Raw genomic sequence first — 20,904 nt, forward strand, 5'->3', positions numbered from 1 at the left:
CACCACTGCGGAAAAGAGTTCGGATTCACCAGTTCGGATTCATCTGGTCACACCAACCAGATCGTCGGAAAATGAGCCTCTTTTAGTCCTTCCCATTTTCCCGGGACCACATTAAGAAAATAAACAGTAGGAAGGGTCAACAAACCAGAGTCACTGCCGGTAGTGTGGGTGGGTAAGGGGTGGAAATGATTAGATGTCTTAAGAATATTAGCAAATGGAAAATATGTTAATTTTTCAAGTTATCCTGACAGACGCTCCAAAAGCCACCAAGACCGGGGCCACTGGGCCCGGAGTCCAATTCTGTCTGGGTAAAAGCATAAATTCGTTGAAAACACTTAGAACAGTATATTGAAGTACTCGCTAATCTGGATGACGTACTTCAGGGTCTTACAGCTCACAAAACTCCATCCTCTTCCACTTTTCCTCTAGACTGATAAGGGAAACGGCCTCCACTCCACAGGAGCTGGCCTCAAACCGGGCTCGAATCGCGGGCCCGCGGCCAGCGTCCGGGCTCGTCGCGCACGTACCACACGCCCCGTGCGTCACGCACGCACGCAGGCCGGCTCCGCCCCCACGCGCCGCCGCGGCCTTCCCACCCGGCGCTCGGTGACATTGAGCGCGCTAGCGCCGCCGCTGCCGCGAGAGGTGCTGTGCAGTCGGCGGAGCAGGCGGCCATGGGGAGCCTCCGCAGCCTTCGCCTAGCGGCGGGTGAGACGCAGGGCGGCCTGGGGGCGGGAGGAGGCCGGGCCGCTGCGGCCAGGGAATCCTGCGGCCTCGCAGGCCCTGGAGTTGCTTGGTTCCGCCGCCTACTCTCCGCGAGTGGCTCAGAGGGCCTTGGTGGCAGTAGCGGGAGAGAGCTGGGGCAGAGCGAGCAGCTGCTAAGCAGACTCTGGGAGCTGGCCCGGTACCCTTGCACCTGGCTCTCCATTGCCCAACTGCCGCCGATGTCAGGGGCTCTAACTGCCTCCCTCCTCACCTCCTCGTCCCTTGCTTCCCCTGAGCTCGGTCCTGTGTGCATCTGATGTTTTCCACCGCAACTTTCCCGATCCGTTACCGTATTTCTACTCCCTTCTCCTTGCCGCCTCACCTAAAGAGTTTATCTCACCTCTCAGAAAAGCCTAGGTCTGAGGTTTTTCCACTGTGTACGTGTCTGAAGAGGGGAGGGAGTTAATTAAGTACTTCGAAAGAAAGTGTCACTAAAGTGGAGGATCACCAGTTTGTTTTTTGCAATAGACATTTGCGTAGGGTATTTTGGAGTCGGGTCATTTGCCACCTTGGGGAAAACCATTAGAGCCTTCGAGTAGTAGGGAGTGAGTAGTCGGTGCTTGCATCTCTTCTCTTGTAGATGCCCGAGCAATTTACTCTTCTTGTTACCTTTATGAGCTTTGAAGAGATGTAGTGATCTTTTGTTTCATAGTACCAAATTATTTTAAAAGTTCAGTTTAAGTTTTTTAGAATTATTTATTTATTTATTTAGTGGTACTGGGGGTTGAACGCAGGGCCTCGTACATGTTAGGCAAGCACTCGACCCCTGAGGTACATTCCCAGCCTCAGTTTAAACTTTAAAGGAAGAATATTCCTAAAAATGGCTATTGACATAATGCAGGTGTACATTATAAATATAAATGAAGCAATGCAAAAAACTTGTGAACGTTGAGTGGTTTAACATAGCCAAAAGGAGGGGCAGGGGCTACGTTTTCTGTGAATTTATCTTATGTTTCAGTGGAGATCGGACTGCAAAATGTATCTCAAACTAGAGGGTATTCTTTTAATCACGAACATCCTCTCTGCCAAAAAAGAAAAGCCTCGATACTATTACTGACTTCCTTTGATTTTTGTCAGAACTAATTCATCTCTAAATCATTTGTGTACATCCTATTAAGCTTTATAACCGGGAAAATGAAAGAATAATTGCTCTGTAAAAAGGTTAAAACAAACTGTGAAAGCAAATTGGACTGCTTGGAATTAAGACTTTGTAAGTAGTTACTCTGTGTGCCTTGAGACTGTACTTACGCATCATGGAAATTCCCAAGCCCCTCTGCAGACTGTGGATACTTTAGAACTTCACTGTTGGGCACTTAACCAAGATGAAATTCACTGAGCAATTTATTGTTTTACTTCAGATAAAAAAAAAAAAAAAATGTTCTTTTGTTTTTTTTAAAGACAGGGTCTCTGTATGTAGCCCAGGCTGGCCTTGAACTCATGGCGATCCTCTTGCCTCAGCCCCCTGAGAGCTGGGATTACAGGCTTGTCTGGCATGATGGGCCAGTTAGAAAACGTTTAATATACTAATTTTTATGCATACTAAGAATGTTACGTGCAGCTGGGCATGGTGGCACACGCCTATAATGCCAGCATTCTGGGAGGAGGAGGCAAGAGGATGCAGGTTGGAGCCCAGCCTGGACAACTTGTGAAACCCTGTCTCAAAATTTAAAAGAGGGGGGGGAAAAAAAAAGAAAGAATCTTACTTAACCAGCTCTGAATGATCTGTGAATGTCTTGACATTTTGGGAGCAAGTAAAATTCTGAGTCTTCTTTCTTGAAAAGCCACTTGCACATGAATGCATGTTTCTATTTCCTAAATAAATCTCTATTTCATGACCTCCACTCACATAAGACCCACCTGACTATGACAATTAATTACACACACCTGTTCTCATGAGCAGCTTCAAAAACGGCAGAGAGCACAGGTTCTAGAAGTGGAGGGCACTGTTGCTCTCCTTGGCTCTCACACTTTCTAATGAAATGATCCTGGACAAGTCATTTAGGCTCTGACCTACCTGTCTTCATTTATAAAAAGGGGACAGTAATACTTACCTGAGAGGGCTGGCGTGAGAAACTGAATAAAATAACATGTGCAAGCATTCAGGTGTAAAATAGGCAAAAGGAAAACAAATTTCTGCAAGAAAGAAGACTCATTTAATATGCAACCTAAATCAAAGGAATAATACTCAAATAATATAATCTAAGCATACTTATCTAGAATATTATTTGGAATAAGGTATTTTTGGTGAATGAAAATTTTCCCACACTTTTTTTTGAGACAGGGTCTTGCTGTGTACTTCAGCCTGGCCTTGAAGTCACTATATAACCCATGCTGACCTTCAACTTGTGGCGATCTTACTGCCTTAGCCTCTCGACTGTTGAGATCATAGGCATGTGCCACCAAAATTTAATTCTTTCAGCAGTGGACTTTTAAATTGTTTTCATTGGAAATCTTTGCTGAACTCGCTTAGAAAACAGAATATAGGCTTTCATGAGCTTGAATTTGTTTATTGGTATGTAGGTGTAGTTGTAGGGACAGGTAAGGGGTTGTTAAGTTGCAGTCCTTGGCAGCTGTACAGATGAGACACTGCATACCTCTGAAATTATATGCACATTTTTATGATTGTATGCTTTTTAAGAAAGACGGTCCAAAGTTTTAAACTTAGAGTACTTCATGTTCTTTTCATTAGGAATTAAGCGACTGCTGACTCATACTGCTATGGGTTTCATGATAGTGAAGAATGAGTCTGTTTTGTTTTTACTAAATTTTCAATACTTACCAGTGTCTACTTCATTATAGACAAACAATACACATTTTTTAATGCTATCCAAATTTTATTAAAGATAGGAAAAGAAACAGGTTCTGCAGATGAGTTGGGCCAGTAAAAGTAGGAAAAGAAGTGCACCCCACAGCATGAGTGTGGGCAACCCTGCAAGAGAAAGAACACAGTGGCCAAGCAGAATTCCTCACCTGTTTTCTCCGAAAGTAAAATAAAGTAGATACAGTTTTCATGACGTTGTATCTTTCTATAGGATGATGCTTAGGTCACAAGAAGGGAATGGCTTTAACAGAATGTTTCTTTACACCTTCAGAAAAGTTTCATTGCCCTAAACTCGATTGCTTTATTGGATGTTAAATGAATTTAATATTGCTACCAATGCAGTGGACTATGGGCTGCTTCCTTGTCAATTTAACCCATAGCCCAGAGCACTCAACTCAAGACATACCTTAGAAGTCATGTAGTCCAGTCCCCTGGTTTTAATAGATGAGGTAAATTATGGCCCAAGAATGGAAATGATTTGCTTAGGGTCACATAGGTGCAAGTCAGGACACAACTTGGCTGGGCTACCATTCTTATTCTACCATGTCTTGCCCTGTCATTGTTCTTTGTTTGTTCTTGCTCACCACCCCAAATGTGAACATGCCCATTGTAATTACTGCTATGGTTGGCTTTGCTTATTCAGTCCTCTCTGTGTCTCGCCAAGAGCTTTTTATTGAGTACATATTGTGTGCCCTGTACACTGTGAAAGCTCTGAAGTGAATGAACTATACTACTTCCTCTAGCTAGTGTATTACAGTAAATCAACCTGTATAATACTCCTAGAGAGACTATACTACACAGTATATGTTAAGTTCTAGATTACAGAACTGATTCTAAGTGCTTTTGCAGTGTCCTGGAGCTACCTCCTGTTGATGTATGTATGTCGTAACACTTTCAGAGTTGATAATGTTATATCGGGAGTTTGAACTCTGTAGTGGTGCAGGTTTGGGGCAAACATTATGAATAAATCAAGACTTCTCCCAAGAATCAGTACACTACTGTCTTCAAGAATTCAGAGAGGGCCGAGGTTATAACTCAGTGGCACAGTGCCTGCCTGACAAGCGCAAGATCCTGAGTTTGATTGCCGGTTCCAAAAAAAAAAAGAATAAATCCTCTAATAGGGCAAGATTATCGGCTAAAGGGTCCATTGAAACAGAAGCTGTGGGGCTGACAGGAATTTAAGGTGGGAGCAGTAAGGAGAAAGGATCACCTTGGATTTTGGTCGGGAGGTGGTAGGAGGTAAGGTGTGGCCTCATTAAGAGTTTGAACTGAATGAATTTGGATTTTAAAGAAAGGCTTCAAGCAGGAGAAATCATCAAAAAAAATCTTTGGAAAATTAACAAGACATCTGCATGTAAGAGGGTATACTGCTTCCTGCGAAAATGTTACAGTTCATCCGTGTGTGAGGTGATAAGGGAAATGATAAAGGAATATGTTTAGGAAGTGTCTTAAAGAAATTATTAGTATGAGTTTGGAGACAATGGATAATTTAACATAGTGCCTAAAAACAAGTGTTTGAGTACAGGAGACTACGGAAGAGTTGCCCCATTGTCAGAAATAAGAAAACTGGGAAAAGAATCAGGAGTACTACCAAAGAGTTACAGTTAGTTCAGCAAAGAAGATAGACTATTATGTCACCGGTAGCATTGAGTTATACCAGTATGTGATGAGACCTCTTGGGAAGACCTGAGGATATAGCTAAAGCTAAGGGAGCGATTAGTGTGGGGCTGAGGATTGAAACAGTGGAGGAGTCCTTCCAGAGGAGCACAGATAGTGCCAAGGACTGATCCTTGGAGGCCTGACCTAGTATAGGTTTTGGAAGTGGCAAGAGGACATTAAAGAAGCTAGATCATAGAGATTGGCGGTGAAGCAAGAGAGTGTGGCATACAGCGTAAGGAGGGATTCAGTCCTGGTAGCAGGATAAGACCAGTAAAGTCAAATGGACACAAAGATGAGGAGTGTCATGTGGCCTGATGATAAGAGTAAAAAATATATATGATAAAGAGGTCTCTGATGTCAGAGCAATTTTAGTGAAATAAGTGGGGAACAAAACACTGATGGAATAAAGTATGGGTGGTGAAGGTAGTAGATACATGCCGGTTACTTGGTCATTTGAGTTTCAAAAGGAAGATTAGAGTTTCATTTATAGGACCTGTTGAAAACAAATGAGTGTTTTCATACAAGATAGTGAACTCTCAGTGTTATTGTGAAATAGTAAGACAGGAATTCTCATTGTAAGACAGCAATTCTCATTTAAAAAAATTTATGTAAGGCTGGAAATACAGCTCAGTGGTAGAGCACTTACCTAGCATATGCCAGGCCCTGGATTCAGTCTCCAGCACTGCAAAAGAAAAAAAAAAAGATTTATTCTGCTACTCAAGAAGAGGCTAAAGCAGGAGAATTACTTGACCAGTTGGGTAGCACAGACCCTCCTATCTCAAAAAAAAAAAAAAGAAAAAAAAACAGGAGAAAAGAAAAAAGGATTTATATGGAAGACTGGTCATCAAAACATTATATATGATAGTGAAAAATGAGAAACAAGTCCATGTCTAGGGCAGGATTAAATCCAGGTTGTATTGAAAATTATGCAGTTGTCAGAAGTATTTTTTAATTAATATTTGGGAATTGTATTTGTGACTTAAGCAAGATATATATTATCTGGTTATGAAAAATGCACTATGTAAGAGCATAGGAAAAAGCCTGGAAAGAAATACACCAAGTTGTTATCCTTGGGTGATATGATTAGGAGTGCTTTTACTTTTTTATACCTTTTTTTAGCTTCCAAATTGTGATAATGAACAAGTATTACTTTTATAATTTAAAGTTTGGTTTGTTTTTTTTTTTAATTTAAGATGGAGTGAAGTGATGCCGTTTTGCAGGGGAAGGCAGGGGAAAGGGAGGAGCTAGAGGGCTCACTCATTCCTACTAGAGGCTTCTTCCAGGCTGTCATGGAGGATGAGAAGACCACCGGGGAGGGAGGGAGTGTCTTTGTATCACAAGTCAGGGTCAGTAGCTCAGGCCTGGAGAGTTTCAAACAGCCAGTGCCACCGCTGGAGTGAGCTGGAACGTTGATGGGAGGAAAAAAGGTCTCCAGGGAGAAGTTTAAACTCATCTCCCTGTAGCTTGACCACCAGAGACAGAGTAGAATTGTAAGACTTTTTGCATAAGCTTCCCCCAACTTGAAAACTGGTCAAGTTCCAAAAGTTTGTTTACAAAACTTTTTTTTTTAGCTCTGAAAGTTTTTCTCTCACAGAAACAATCTTACAGTGGTGATTAGCCCACAGAAGACTCAGTATCTGTCTTACTTATTTTTCCTCCTATTATTTTTCATACCGTTTTCATTACTAGTCTGTTTCTTTTATATCTCCCTCTTGAACTGCAGTATTGTGACAACACCTAAGAGCAGCTTAGTCTTCCCACTTCTGCTCCCTTTTTCTGTTCTGCCCTCAGCCCGGGTTGTCCTACTTCCTCAGGATTTATCTTCCCAAAACACTACCATCATTGTCATTTGATCAAAACTGTTCTGTTTGGCAAAGCCTTTTGGGGGTATAGAAGACAAAAAATCTCTCCCAGTGGGGGAGCATGGATGCCACAGACCCTGAGGAAGTGTGAGTTGGAGCACCATCATTGCTTAGGTTCAGACCCTCAGAAATCAGCTGGAGCTCATTAACATGGCACTGAGGCTTGTGAGCATTGTGGGGCTGGCAGGCAGATGGAGAAGTCAGAGTCACGTACAGGAGCAGAGCAGAGCAGCGTTTGAAGCCAGAAACAATTTGTCCTTTGACAGACTAGCTACAGAGATGAGATTTTAGCCATCCCGGTCTGCTGATGAAAGAGATAAGAATGGGTTGGTCTTTCAGGTTCATTCATGTTTTGTGTTGTTAGCCTTCGCAGCCCAGCTTTGCTTCTAATGTGGAAACTAAATCAGTGGTTCTCTTCCATAAGCAATGTAATTGCCATAACTTACTCATTCATCTTCTAGATTACTGAGCAGTTCTGAAATTTGACATACAGTTTCATCATAATTACAAAATACAGAGTTGATTAGTATATGTGTAGAGGCTGGGATAACCCCGGACTAAGCGTACATCTAGCCTTTTCCTTCTAAGACCTAAAATTGACTCTGATTCACAAAACAAACCTTCAAAAATTTCTTCTTCAGACTTGCTTTTCCTTATCATAGCAGATAGTATAGTACTAGCAATACCCAATTTCATTTTTGGTTTTGGTTTTGGTTTGTTTTGTCTTTTTGAGACAGGATCTCACTATGCAGTTCAGGCTGACCTTGAGCTCACTTTGTTGCCCAGGCTGGCCTCGAACTTGCAACGATCCTACTGCCTCAGCCTCCGCAGTGCTAGGATTACAGGCATGCACCACCACATCCAGCTCCCAATTTCAGTTTTGAAAGAATTAAATAAGCATTTGTGGGTTCACATGAAAACCATTTCTTCTTTTCTGTAAAGCTCCTAGTTGAGGCTGAGTAGCGTTGTTCTAGACTTTAGAGTATTTTGCGTTGTTTGTGTCTTCCACAGAAACTATCAAACTCAGCAACTATTGAATGATATTGGTATCTATTCCCCTCTCAGAATTTAACATTTGTGTGAACCACCTGGATGTCTCATTCAGCATACAGATTGTATAGAACTGAATTTCTAAGGAGCTTCTAGGTGATACCAACCACATTCAAGAATAGCAAAGGCTTAGAGTGTAACAGAATGTATACCATCGTGTATAATTTTCTCATGTTCATCAGATGAACCTTACCTGCTTGGACTTCCCCCAATTTGTTAAAAGTCAGAAAATTAACATTGGTACATTAGTATTAACATTGGTACATTGGACTTCCCTCAATTTGTTAAAAGTCAGAAAATTAACATTGGTACATTAGTATTAACATTGGTACATTGGACTTCCCTCAATTTGTTAAAAGTCAGAAAATTAACATTGGTACATTAGTATTAGCTGTACAAACTTTATTCAGATCTCACCAGTTGTTTCAGTGATGTTCATTTTCTGTTCCAGAGTCTGCTCCAAGATACAGCATTGTACTTAGTTGTCATGTCTGTTTGGTATTTTCTGTTCAGTGACGGCTTCACATTCTTTGATTTCCATACCCTTGACAGTTTTGAAGAATATTCCTCAAGAACCTTTGAAAATGTCTCTCAGTTTGGGTTTGTTTAATACTTTCTCATGATAGACTAGCCCAGAGTAAAGTGCCCTTCTCATTGCATCATTTTTAAAGTGTGTGGTATCCTCTTGACTTATGACCAGTAATTTTAACCGTGGCTGGTAAGTTGATCCCTGGTAAACTCACAGTTTCCCTCTCCATACTCCAGTCTTCAGAAGCAAGTCATTAAGTTGAATCCAGGAGGGAGGAGGACCTACATATATTTGAAATTTTTCTGTAAGGAAAAATTATCTCTTCTCCCCATTTATTCCTTCATTTTGTTGTTGTTTAATCTCTTACCACATTATTTTGTTTCTCATATTATTCTAGTTTGGCTTCCTTTCTTAGGTGATTTCCTGTGTCCCTTTAGAATGTCCCTAGCCTTTCACTTTTTGAACAAGCTCGTATTTTCTGACTCTAAAAGATGTCCCAGGCTCTTTCTGTATTTTCTTGCCCTGATGTAGATTTACCATTTCTCTCCAAGAAGCCCTGATCCCTTGGACTGGAGAATGGTATTTAGAAACCAAGATCTGGGTCCTGGGTATGCTCGTTGCTACTGAGATGTTAATGATCCAGATCCTCACAATGGGCATGATAGGAAATACATGTATGTCTCCCTCAATATCCTGGTTGGTATTTTTAAATTTTTGCATATTAAAGCTCTTCGTAATGTGCACTTCTAGGAGTTTTGATAAATGCTGGTTTTTTATTAGTTAGACTAATGCACTTTTTACATAAATGTTGGGAAACTTTAAAGCTTGCAGTAGATTACCTACAACTCAACTGATCTTGACACCAGGTTACAATCAGGTAATCCTCTAAAATCCCTTTCTTTCAGCATTCACTGGGCTTTCATTTCTCATCACTGATTCCCAAAGATTTGTCCATCCTGGGTTGCATTACTGATGGTTATTTTCATGAGGATCTTGAAAGAGTCTGAGGGGAAAAAAGCATCCCCATCCTTGTCAATTGTCTATCCTGGGGTTGGACAGGATATTTATGGAAAGGGGAGGATTAGCAGGAGAGGAGCTAGTGTGTGAACCAGCCTCACTCTGGCTGCCCACTGCAGCTTACACTTGTAAGGCACCAGGTCACATATCGTGAGGCCCCAGACAAGGAGTGTCAGCTCCACCTGGGACAAGGTTAGAAACGTACATCCTCGTTGGGCATGTTACACATGCCTGTAATCCCACCACTCTGAGAGGCTGAGGCTAGAGAATCAGAAGTTCAGGACCAACCTGGGCAACTCAGCAAGACCTTGACTCAAAAAGATTTAAAAGGGCTACTGAGCCAGGGATCTAGCTCAGCTGCACAAGCACCTGACTGACAAACACAGGGTCCTGAGTTCAATTCCCAGTACCCGCCCCCCCAAAAAAGGGCTACTATGTAGCTTAGTGTGTGAAGGCCCTGATTTCAATCCCCCAAATTGCAAAACCAACAAAAAGAAAAAGAAATGCACATTCTCATGCTCTGCCTATACCTGCTTAATCGGAACCTCTGGTACAGGGGCCTGGGCATCTGTGCTGCGAGTTCTCCGGGTGATTCTGATGCACACTAAAGTTTGAGGAACCTCTACTTTTAAGATTAATGAGCCACTTGCCTGTCAGAGCCTGTGAGGCAGCTGTAAGGCTTGTCCTGACTTCCTGCTAGGGCCCTGGGGCACAGATCTGCTCAGCCTGGGGTAGGCTGGAAGGGCAGCCAGAGGGCCAAAGGGCTGTTACTTTTTGGGTTTATACGGTTTTAATTGTGATCCACATAGAGCCAGAAAATTTTTTTCTTGAATGTCCAGAGCAGTATGTTCTACTGCTTTGAGATGGAAAAAGAAGGTCTTGATACTAATGCTTATTTATATTTCATTTTGTTACAGTTGTAAAATAAAAACCAAGATCACATCAAGTACTTTGTGTTTGTTTTTAGTGACAAAAGTTTTTTAAAGTTACTTGTACTTTGGTATGTTATTTCTCATTGGTATAATTAGATCGTATTGGTGTATATTTTAATCAGCACTTGTACTTTAGGGATGTAAAGTTATTGACACCCAGTATAGAAGTTGCAATAAGAAAAAGTGGGACATACTTTCTGATCTCGTTAAACCACTCACATCTTCAATTCCATACCACGACCTCTGTCCCAAGCACCTCTCTGACCTCACATTCTACTTTTCTTCCCATAATTTGCTCCCTTCCAGTCTCATTGACCTGGGTTTTTTTGTTTGTTTTGTGGGGTTTTTTTGTGGCTCTAGAGCCACTTGAGGACCTTTGCACTTATTCTTCTTTCTGTTTGGAATATTTTTCCATTTGATGGCTGCATGGCTAGCTGCCCTGCTTCATTCAGAGGCGATATTCTCAAAGAGAACTTCCCTGGCTGCTCTATCTAAAATTTTACACATACATACACGCCCATTCCAGACACATAAGCGTTCCTGTATCCCTTTACTTTTTTCTCTGTGGCATCTGAGATACATAGATAGATAGATAGGTAGATAGATAGATAGATAGGTAGATAGATATTTTTTTCCCTTTCTCACCAATAGAATATAAATCCTGCTGGCACAGATTTTTTTAATCTCTGTTTGTGACCTAATGTCCAGCACATAGTAGGTTCTCAAGTATTTATTGAATGACTATCTCCAACATGCATTTGTGACTGAGAGTAAATGTACATGTTAGCATTTTTTGCTTTGTTATTATTACCCGAACTGAGCTAAGAGGTAGTTTGTCTTTTCCGTAAAAGCCCGTCTTCTGTTCCCTTAAACTGCCTCCATTCTAATTAAGAGAGATTGAAAAGGCAGCTATCTGAGGAAATAATTATGGATTTTCCCCTTCTTTTTTGTTTAAAGAGCAGAGTCCTTGCATCTTGTTACCAGTTAACCTTACTCCTTTCTGTCTAAGCGCCTGCCAGAGAGGAGGAATGGAACCGTATGATGTGACCAGTGATTCTGTGGGGAAGAAGAAAAAGTTCCAAGAGATGATGTTCATAATAGTTGAACAGCAAAGTAAATGAACTTAATGCCACTGAGCTGTGCACTTACGAGTATTTAAAATGATAAAGTTTATACATATAAATTTTAACATCATGGAGGGGGGCTTAATAGTTCTCAACGTGTAGTGCTGAACCAGCAGTAGCACCTTCCCCTAGAAACTTGTCAGCAATGCAAATTCCCTGCCTCCACCCCAGAACTGTTGAGGAATCAGAAGTAGAAGGCCCAGTGCTTCATATTGTAGCAAGCATGCAGCAGACTCTAATATGCACTAAAGTTCAAGAACCACAGCATTAAATAATTGTCTTCATCCTGAGAGCTATGAAGAACTAATGAAGGATCTCACAGGCTTTTCTCATGCCCTCATCACTCATAATTACCTGTGTCAGAAATTGTGTGACCACCTTAGGGATGAAGTTGAAAAGCACTTTGGAGGTGTTTGAAGATGAACATTTGGAGTAACATTGGAAGGTGAACGGACTGTTTAAAGCACCTGCTGTGTTTCAGCATCTTTCCAGATGCTCCCATGTTTGTTTCTCTAACCCTCAAAATCATTCCTGGTGCAGTAAATAATGTAGTATCAGATTTAAAATGAGAAAACAATTATAATTTATCTTTCCTGATAGGGGACATCTACCTGTTGCCTCTAGGTGGCACCAGTGTTGTAGTCACACAGACCCACACCCAGCTTTTCATAATCACAGACCTAGGTAACAGAAATGCATGAGGCCTCTTATGAATGACGTCCCACGGCAGGTAATGACTAATCCTCACACAAATAGAGGCCTCACCTTTTAATGCATCAGGGTGTTACAGGAGGTTGAGGTCTGTACTGCCCAATGGTATCTACAAACACAGGAGACAGTTTTAGTGGGAGGAAAAAAGGTTTTCTCAAAGCCTACTCTGAAGGAGACAGGGAAGCCTCTTGCTGCCTCAGATCTCAATTTCCATGTGCTCATGTGGGAAGGGGTGTATTGCTAAGAAAGGAGAGAGTAGAGTTGGACAGTAGACAAGGAGTTTCTGACCTTGTCAAAGTGAACCCAAGCTGGGTATGATGGTGCACATCAGTAATCCCAGCAGTCTGGGAGGCTGAGGCTGGAGAATCATGAGTTTGAGCCCTACATGTTGTCCTGTCACCAACTTAGACTGGGAAGTTTCACTCGAGATTTGAGTAGACTGAAGAAGAGACGGAATCATGCAAATGTCTGAGCATGACTTTATTCTCAGGCGCTAAGCTGCGTGCACTTACATGGTGGTCCTCAGGCCCCTGGCCCACCCATACTCACAGCAGACCTCAGCTAATTACAGTAGTCTCCTCAGCCCTCGTGGGAGTCCACATTTATAGCAAAGTACACAGTAGTGGCGGTGTGCCAGTAGCAGCCTTTTTATGCCAGCCAGCGTCGACCTTGGCTACAGAAGTTACCTACGTTAGTTCCTGGGCAATGGTGCGCTGGAGCTCTGCCGACACTGAGCCAGACCACTGCCTGTGGCTTCTCCTCCCTTCATAGCCTCAACCAAAGCACTGCCACAGTGCGCTTTCACATTTCTGTGCACAGGGGCAGTTTAGTGATACAGTGAGGCCCTGTCTTTAAAAAATATAAAAGGACTTGATGTAGCTCAGTGGGAAGGCCAATTTCAATCCCCAGTACTTCTAAAACAAGCAAACCTGGAAACTGGACCTTGATCTCCTCGGGCCAGCACCTGCATGGTTCTTTCAGTCAGACAGATGGACAGGCTAGTTTTCTGACAGGGGGTTCATCTTTGTCCATTCATGTGAGCTGAGGAGAGAAGGTGTGGTTTACTCTCAATAGGAGGATGGAGAAGTGGCCTATCTTTAAAAAGTCCTAATATTTGAAGATTCAGCTCAATCTCTCAGTTACCTAAAGACCTCTGAAAATCCATTCCTGCAAAAAGCAATGAAAAGTATCCCAAACTGTCAAAAATCAATTTTTTCAGAACTCTGGCAAATAACCAGAAGCTTATAACGATCTGAGGAGCAAATAAAAATGACTGGCTCTTGGAAGAACAGCAAGATTTCCTAGAGTTTTAATTTGCCTCCATCCCCTCTCCTCAACTTCATAACCAGAGTAGCAGTGAAAACCAGTAGCCTAGCAGGCACGCATGAAGGTGGAATGGGTTTGGAACTCTTCGAAACCCCTGGATCCGGTAGATTGTTATATTTGACCCATCTGGCCTTCCGTGAAAACCCCCACAGTGCTTACCCCCTTTTGCCTGACTCAGGTTATTCTGTGAAGCTTCTCCCTGAGACATTGCGTGAACACAATCAGCACTTGTTTAAAACAACATGGAGACTGTGACACTTGGGTCAAACAAGAAGCAGATGAAAAAAATTTAACAGGAAAACTACAGAATGAGATGCCCCTTGTGACCCCTGAGTGAGACACTTTATTTGATAGCACACACAAAAGGACAAAATTGACACACATCTTGATGTGATGTCATAGGAAGTGTGAGGTACACCTGTTACAGGATAGCTGAAAACTAATTAGAATCTTATCAAGCCTCCAGAATCTGTTTGCAGGTAGTAATGGAGTTAGAACAATGTTAGACTGGAAGAGAAATTAAAATTTAAATAAAGCCCGCCAAGAATGCCAGCCAAAACCAGATGGACATGTCCAGAAAAGCCTGATAATGGGACATTTCTTCTTTTGTGTAACCCATGCTTGTTTAACTAATGACCTTGCAATGTAATTTGAGATGTTTAAACTCCCTTAGCAACCCATGATGTCACCAAACCGTTCAATCACAATGCACCAAATCTGCCTTTGTACCTCCCCACTTGTTCTCCCTGTAGAAGTCCCAAGACCGCCTCTGGGTAGAACTCTGACTCTTTGGGAGAGAGATCCCAGTCTGGCCCACCAGTGTAATAAACTGCCTCCTAAACCTTCTTGGTGCTGTTTCTTCCCATGTTTGGTCTGTTTTCTGCAACAATACCACACCAGGGTGTGATGAACAGAATCAGAAATGAGGTAAACTCATGATCCTACTTCTTCAACTAGTAAATACCAAAAAAAACTTAAAAGAGAGAGGAAATCTATAGATTTAAAGAAACTCTGAAAGTATCAGTTAGAATAAACTAGCTATTAAAAATGATCCTCTGGGGAAATTTTTTTTTTTTTATTTTAAAGAGAAAAAAAATTTCAAAACAAGATAATAGGAGGGTAACAATGGTTAATACATTGCGTATTGTTATCTTTAAATTAGTTACTCAGAGTACCAGATATCGGCATTTAATTGTCCAAACAATATTAGCACAAGCCTTTCTTTTCAATTAACTAAGAGAAATTAGTGTGACTATCTTTTATATATATATACACACACACACGTATATATATAATTTTTTTCTTTTGCCTTCTTCATTCCCCCATCCCAGTTTCTCTTTTCTTTTGAAGTTTCTTCCCACTTTACAATATCTGTTGTACATTTTGGATCTTACTTTTTCAGCTTCTCACATTAGGGAGACAATACGATGTTTACACTTGTGCATCTGGTTTATTTCACTTACGAGTATGGTCTTGAATTGTATCTATTTACCTATAAAAGTCTCAAGTTTATCTTTTTTTATGGATGAGTAGTACTCCATTGTATAAAAAGATCACATCTCTTTTATCCCTTCCTCCATTGGTGGGCATTTGGGTTGTTTCCAAGATCTAGCTATTACAAATTGTGGTGCTGTAAACATGGGTGCACCTATATTGCTGTGGTATGATGTTTTTAATTCTTCTGGGAAGAGACCCAGAAGGAATAGCTGGGTCAAATGGAACCTCCAATTCTAGTTCTGCTTTCATTGTGTCATAAGTTCTGGTATGTTGTAGTGTTGTTATCATTTAATTGTAGAAACTGTCTAATTTCTTCTTTAATTTCATCTGTGACCCATTGGTTGTTCAGGAAGGTGCTATTTAATTTCCATGTGTTTATGAAGTTCTTGTGGTTTCTTTTACCATTGATTTCCAATTTCGTTGCACTTTGGCTGATAATATGCATGAGATAATGTCAATTGCTTTGCATTTTAGCATGTTCTATGAGCTAGTTTGTGGTGTGTTTTGGAGAATGTCCTGTGTGTAGCTGAGAAGAATGTATATTCTGATGTTGTGGGGTAGAACACTCTGTAAACATCTACTCAGTCCATTTGTTCAAAAATTTGGTTCAGTTCTAATATTTACTTGTTGATTTTTTTGTCTAGTTGATCTGTCTTTTTGTGCCAGTGGGGTTGTGAGGTTCCCAATACAATTGTATTGCTTATTTGATTTTTCATGCCTGTTAGTATTTGTTTCATATAGTTGGGTGCACTGGTATTTGTTGCATATGTATTTCTAATTGTTATCTCTTCCTCTTGGATTGTTTGTTTTACAAGGATGCAGTGACCTTCTTTGGCTTGCTTAATCAGTCTTGACTTAAAATTCACTTTGTCTCCAAATAGAATCTCTAAATCTGCCTTTTTCTGGGTTCCTGTTGCCTGGAGTATTTTCCACCCATTGACTTTCAGACTGTGAATTTCTTTTTTAATTAAATGTGTTTCTTGTATGCAGTATATTGTTGGATCTTGCTTCTTGATCCATTCTGCCAGGCAGTGTCTTTTGATTGGTGAATTGAGACCATTAACATTGATGGTTATAACTGATATGTATTGACTTACCTTGTGTTGTTGTTTTCCTGTTGTTGGCTCCCCCTCTTGTTTTCCCTCCCTCTGTTTAATTGTTTGCTTTGCCTGGTGGATTACTTCTGTTGGGATTCATGAAGTTGACCTTGTTATCTCTTTCTAGAATGTCCTTCAAAGCATTTTGAGTGCTGGTTTGGTGGTCATAAATTTTCTCAGATGTTCTGTGTCTTGGAAGTATCTTATTTCTTCATCAGTTTTGAAAGATAGTTTTGTGGGGAACATCAGTCTGGGTTGAAGGTTGTTTTCCTTTAGAACTCTAAATACTTCACTGCAGACTCTCCTTGGCTTGAGGGTTTATGCTGAGAAGTAGCTGTAATTCTGATGGGCTTTCCTTTATTAGTCATTTGTTTCTTTTCCCTAACAGCTTTTAAGATTCTGTTCTTGTGTTGAATTTCTGGAATCTTGACTATGATATGCCTGGCTGTAGACTTTTTTTTATCATGGCTAATTGGACTTCTGTATGCATCACTTACCTATTTAGGGATTATCCCACCTCATTGCCTCCTGGGTTTGCCTTTGGTGATCTAGATGTCTGGGGTAGCATCTTGCTTAAGTGTCTTCTCATTTTCTTTTCTTTTCTTTCTTTTTTTTTTTTTAGTTTAATTCCTGGGGTGATGTTGGTAAATTGCCTGTGGTGGGTTGCTTTATTGCTAGTATTTAGAACCCTTAGGAAATGACTATTTTTCCGACTTATCTTCCAGGTGTAGTTTTTGGGTTTTGAGTCTGTTGCAAGATCCTACCTCTTCAATATGTTGGGGATGAGAAGGTGCTGCGTGTTTGGCCCAGACCCTGATTCTTTAGCACTGTGCCACAGTATTTGCTATGACCCTTAGTCAATCTCAGTCTTGGAATACCAAGAAGAACAGCTGTTTAGAACAATTATGTCACTTCTGGCTATAGTGGTACCAATGACAGTAGCATCAAAAACAACCTAGAAAATGACCAACTGAACTAACCAGTAATTTACCACTTTTGACCAGATGACCTGGATTTTGTGGTTATATAACAAAATCTAAAACAAACCAAAAAAAAAATCTAAAACAAACCAGAAAATTGTATGCAGTATACAAGTCCTTACTATATCCATTTTGCCCTCAGGGGTTAAAATTTAAAATGGCTTAGGGAGAAAATAGAGAAATGGAAGAAGAAGAAGAGATTAGAAGTAAGGCTGGAAGACAAAGGGAGAGAAGACTGGAGGGAAAGAGAAGGACGAACTGAAAAGCAGAACCACAACCACAAAGAGGCTAGAAACCACATTCACACTCATATAAAAACAGAATCAAGCAATGGAGAAAAAAAAAACAAAAAACGGAAACAAAACCACCACCACAACAACAAAATGAGAGACGGGGCAGGAGGGAGAGACAATAAAAATCCACTTCCAGGTTTGTCGCTGCTGTCACTGCTGGACAGTGTGTGGAGACAGTCCTGATCTGTGTTGATTTATCCCAGCAAGCCAGCTGTAGCTTTATGGCTGGGTAGTGGATAATCTCAGCAAGACCAGATTCACATGGCCTGCCACCATCTTCAAACCGGGCCTGAGCAAAGCTGGGCGCCTCTAGATGGGGCCAGTAGCTGCTCTTGGGTTCTGAGCACCACCAGCCCCTCTCCATCATGGTTTCCAGGCAATCGATCTCTCCAGCCAGTGCAGTCCTTCACATCCGCTGCTCCCTTCCTCTGCTGGTCTCTTGTGGAGGCCTCTGGGGTTGCCACACTCACCTTGTGTCCGCAGCTTTGGACCGTCCTCTGGCACACTGAGTCTCTTCTCAGGCAGAGAGCGCCCCCAGCGGCCTGCTTCTGCTTCATTGAAGTTTCTCTCTTCACCTTCGTGGGCTTCAGTTTGTGCCTCAGCTCCTTCTGGGTCCAGGGGACCCCTTCCCTTCATCTTCCCCACCTTGCTGTATTCCAACGTCTTGACACCAATTCTCAGAGAGGCTCTTTCTCCGCTGCTTACCACTCTGCCATCTTGGTCCTCTCCCTCTCGGGAAATTTAAACAACACAATTTGATAATGTGTTTATTAAAGAAATGTTGTTTTGCTATTAGAGGTACTCTGGATATGATTTTGAAAAACTTTTGAAATGCATACCGAAATGTTTGTGAAGAATTAATGTAATGCTTGAAATGTGCTTTAATGTAGGGGGAATGGTTAGGTTTAGATGAAACAGTATTTATTGGTCAAGTATTGACAATGGTTAAAACTAGATGCTGAGTACATAGGAGTTTGTAATACTCTGTTTATGTTATGCTGTTACGCTTTGATTCTAAATTTCTAAAAACTGCATAGTTTTTATATACAACTATTTAGTTTGTTATATATACAGCTGATGGGGGTGGTGTACTAGGGATTAAATTAGACCCTTCACACTGATCTATAGTCTCCAGCTCTTTTTATTTTTTATTTTTTATTTTCAGACAGGGTCTCGCTAAGTTGCCCAGGTTGGGCTGCAACTTACAAAACTCCTGCCTCGGCCTCTCAAATGCTGGGATTACAAGTGTGTGCCACCACACCAGGCAAAGAATGTTTATCATTTTGAGAAAACATTATATTTCCTTTCTTTAAGACTTCTTTTTCTTTTCCAGGAAGTTTCTTTAGGTTCTGTGAAAGCCATGCTTCCTCATCACTAAGGTTTACCAGGAAATCTGATTTGAAGAGAATGAATGGATTTTGCACCAAGCCACAGGAAAGTTACAAAGCTCCAACCAGTAAGTTCTTCATGATTTTCCGGTTACAGAGTAGGTGACTCCCAAAGAATGAGCCACCCTAGCAGCAGAAGAATCCGGAAGAGAGGGCATGGCAGGGCTCCTGCGGCGTCCCCGTCATGGAGTTCATGTCCCTCACATTGTGCTCCCCATGATTCTGCCCATGTGTCGTTTTGTTTCTTGCCTCCAGTCGGACTGTAGGTTTCTGTGTAGGTACAGATGCCCACAGCAACTCAGACCCTTATTGTCATCACTGTGTGGGAGGAGAGAGTGTGACGTGTTAACTGCAATTTGCCTGTTGTTTCTTCACGAAATTGCACCTAGGCAGGTCTTGAAGAGTGAACAGAGTGATCCCTAATGCATGTTTATCAAGAGCTTAAAAACACTTCCGCCCTTTGACATAGTGCTTCTGTCCCAGGATATCCTAAGGGATAATCAGTGTGTAGAGAAAGCTTGGAGTATAGTGCCATTTTTATGTATTTTGAAAATTAGAAATACTTAAAAATGTTAAATAATACAGAATGATTAATAATGTATGTTAGGTCTACTTGATGATATTATGTACCTATTGGAAATAGTGCTTCGAAGTATCATGTATGTCTTGGGTACTTTTCTCTCCTTGCTGAGACAAAATAGCCAACATTTGTTTAGGTTACAGTTTGTGGAGGTTTCGGTCCATAATCAGCAGGCTCCAGGGAAGGGTGGTAGAGTGGCAGGGCACAGGGGCAGCAGTTCAAGGCGGCAGAAGACAGCAAGAACAGCAAGAGCAAAAGGATGAGGGGGAGCACGTCTCCTTTCTTCCCTTATATTGTAAGCAGGCTACCCTGCCCCCAGGGTGGGAGTAGCACTCACACCATCTCCGCGCCCTCCTCTTGCACAGAGGCAGAAGATGTTTACAAAGTGAAGACCCTGGCCCTGCAGCTGAGTAGCTTAGTTAAACTTCTAAACTTCTCAAGTTGACACAGTGTATCAACCATTATAATGTACTTGTATAGGAAACATTACATTAATGAATAAACTATATCAAATGTTCTATATAAGCATAGGCATCATACATACACACGCACACGCATCCCTACATGCTCATGGGGATAAAACTGAGACCACTGCAATTAAAATATAGTGGTTGGCAGGCATGGTGCCACATGCCTGTAATCCCAGCACATGGGAGACTGAGACAGTAGGATGTCTGTGAATTCAAGTCCAGCTTGAACTACATAGTGAGATGTCTCAAAAAACAAAAATATATATGTAGATACTTTATATATTTATATATATATACATTTACACACACATATACGTATATAGTGGTTATGCTGTAAAAGAACTAGGGATGGCTAGAATTTTTCCTTTCTCATATGTGCTTTTCTGAAATATTCTTAATGGAAATGTAAAATTTTTTTAAACTATAAAGAATATTATGCCAAGTATTGGAAAGATGAGAAGAACTGTTTCTGTGCTTTTAAACTTCTTTTTCTGCTTTTGGTTCCTACTGTATCTTTTCCCTGATGACTTTTCTGTTCTTTTTTGCTGTCACTTTTCTGTGTGTGGTGTTTTGCATTACTGGGGTTAGCTACATCCCCAGCCCTTTTATTTTTATTTTTATTTTTTTTAATTTTTGACAAGGTTTTGCTAAGTTGCCCAACCTGGACTTAAGCTTGCAGTCCTTTTTTTTTTTTTTTTTTTTAATGTTTAAATTTTTGTTTGTTTGTTTGTTTGTTTTTGGTTTTTCTCCAGTACCGGGAACCGAACTCACGACCTTGCGCTTGCCAGGCAGGCGCTTTTGCC

The 20,904-nt window shown here is 41.2% G+C and overlaps 1 protein-coding gene across 1 annotated transcript in view; it reads left to right on the forward strand.

Moving 5' to 3' along the window:
* Positions 1-439: 439 nt before the first annotated feature.
* The window catches only part of Fam162a (family with sequence similarity 162, member A), a 26,825-nt gene continuing 6,360 nt past the window's right edge, over positions 440-20,904 (forward strand). Inside the window, exons 1-2 of the mRNA XM_005386508.1 lie at positions 440-708; positions 18,997-19,119. Coding sequence (XP_005386565.1) covers positions 675-708; positions 18,997-19,119 — 157 coding nt within the window. The 5' untranslated portion in view covers positions 440-674. The remainder of the gene's footprint in view (positions 709-18,996; positions 19,120-20,904) is intronic.

Source organism: Chinchilla lanigera, unplaced genomic scaffold (genome assembly GCF_000276665.1).
Source record: "Chinchilla lanigera isolate Chin_1 unplaced genomic scaffold, ChiLan1.0 scaffold00026, whole genome shotgun sequence".
Taxonomy (NCBI): domain Eukaryota; kingdom Metazoa; phylum Chordata; class Mammalia; order Rodentia; family Chinchillidae; genus Chinchilla; species Chinchilla lanigera.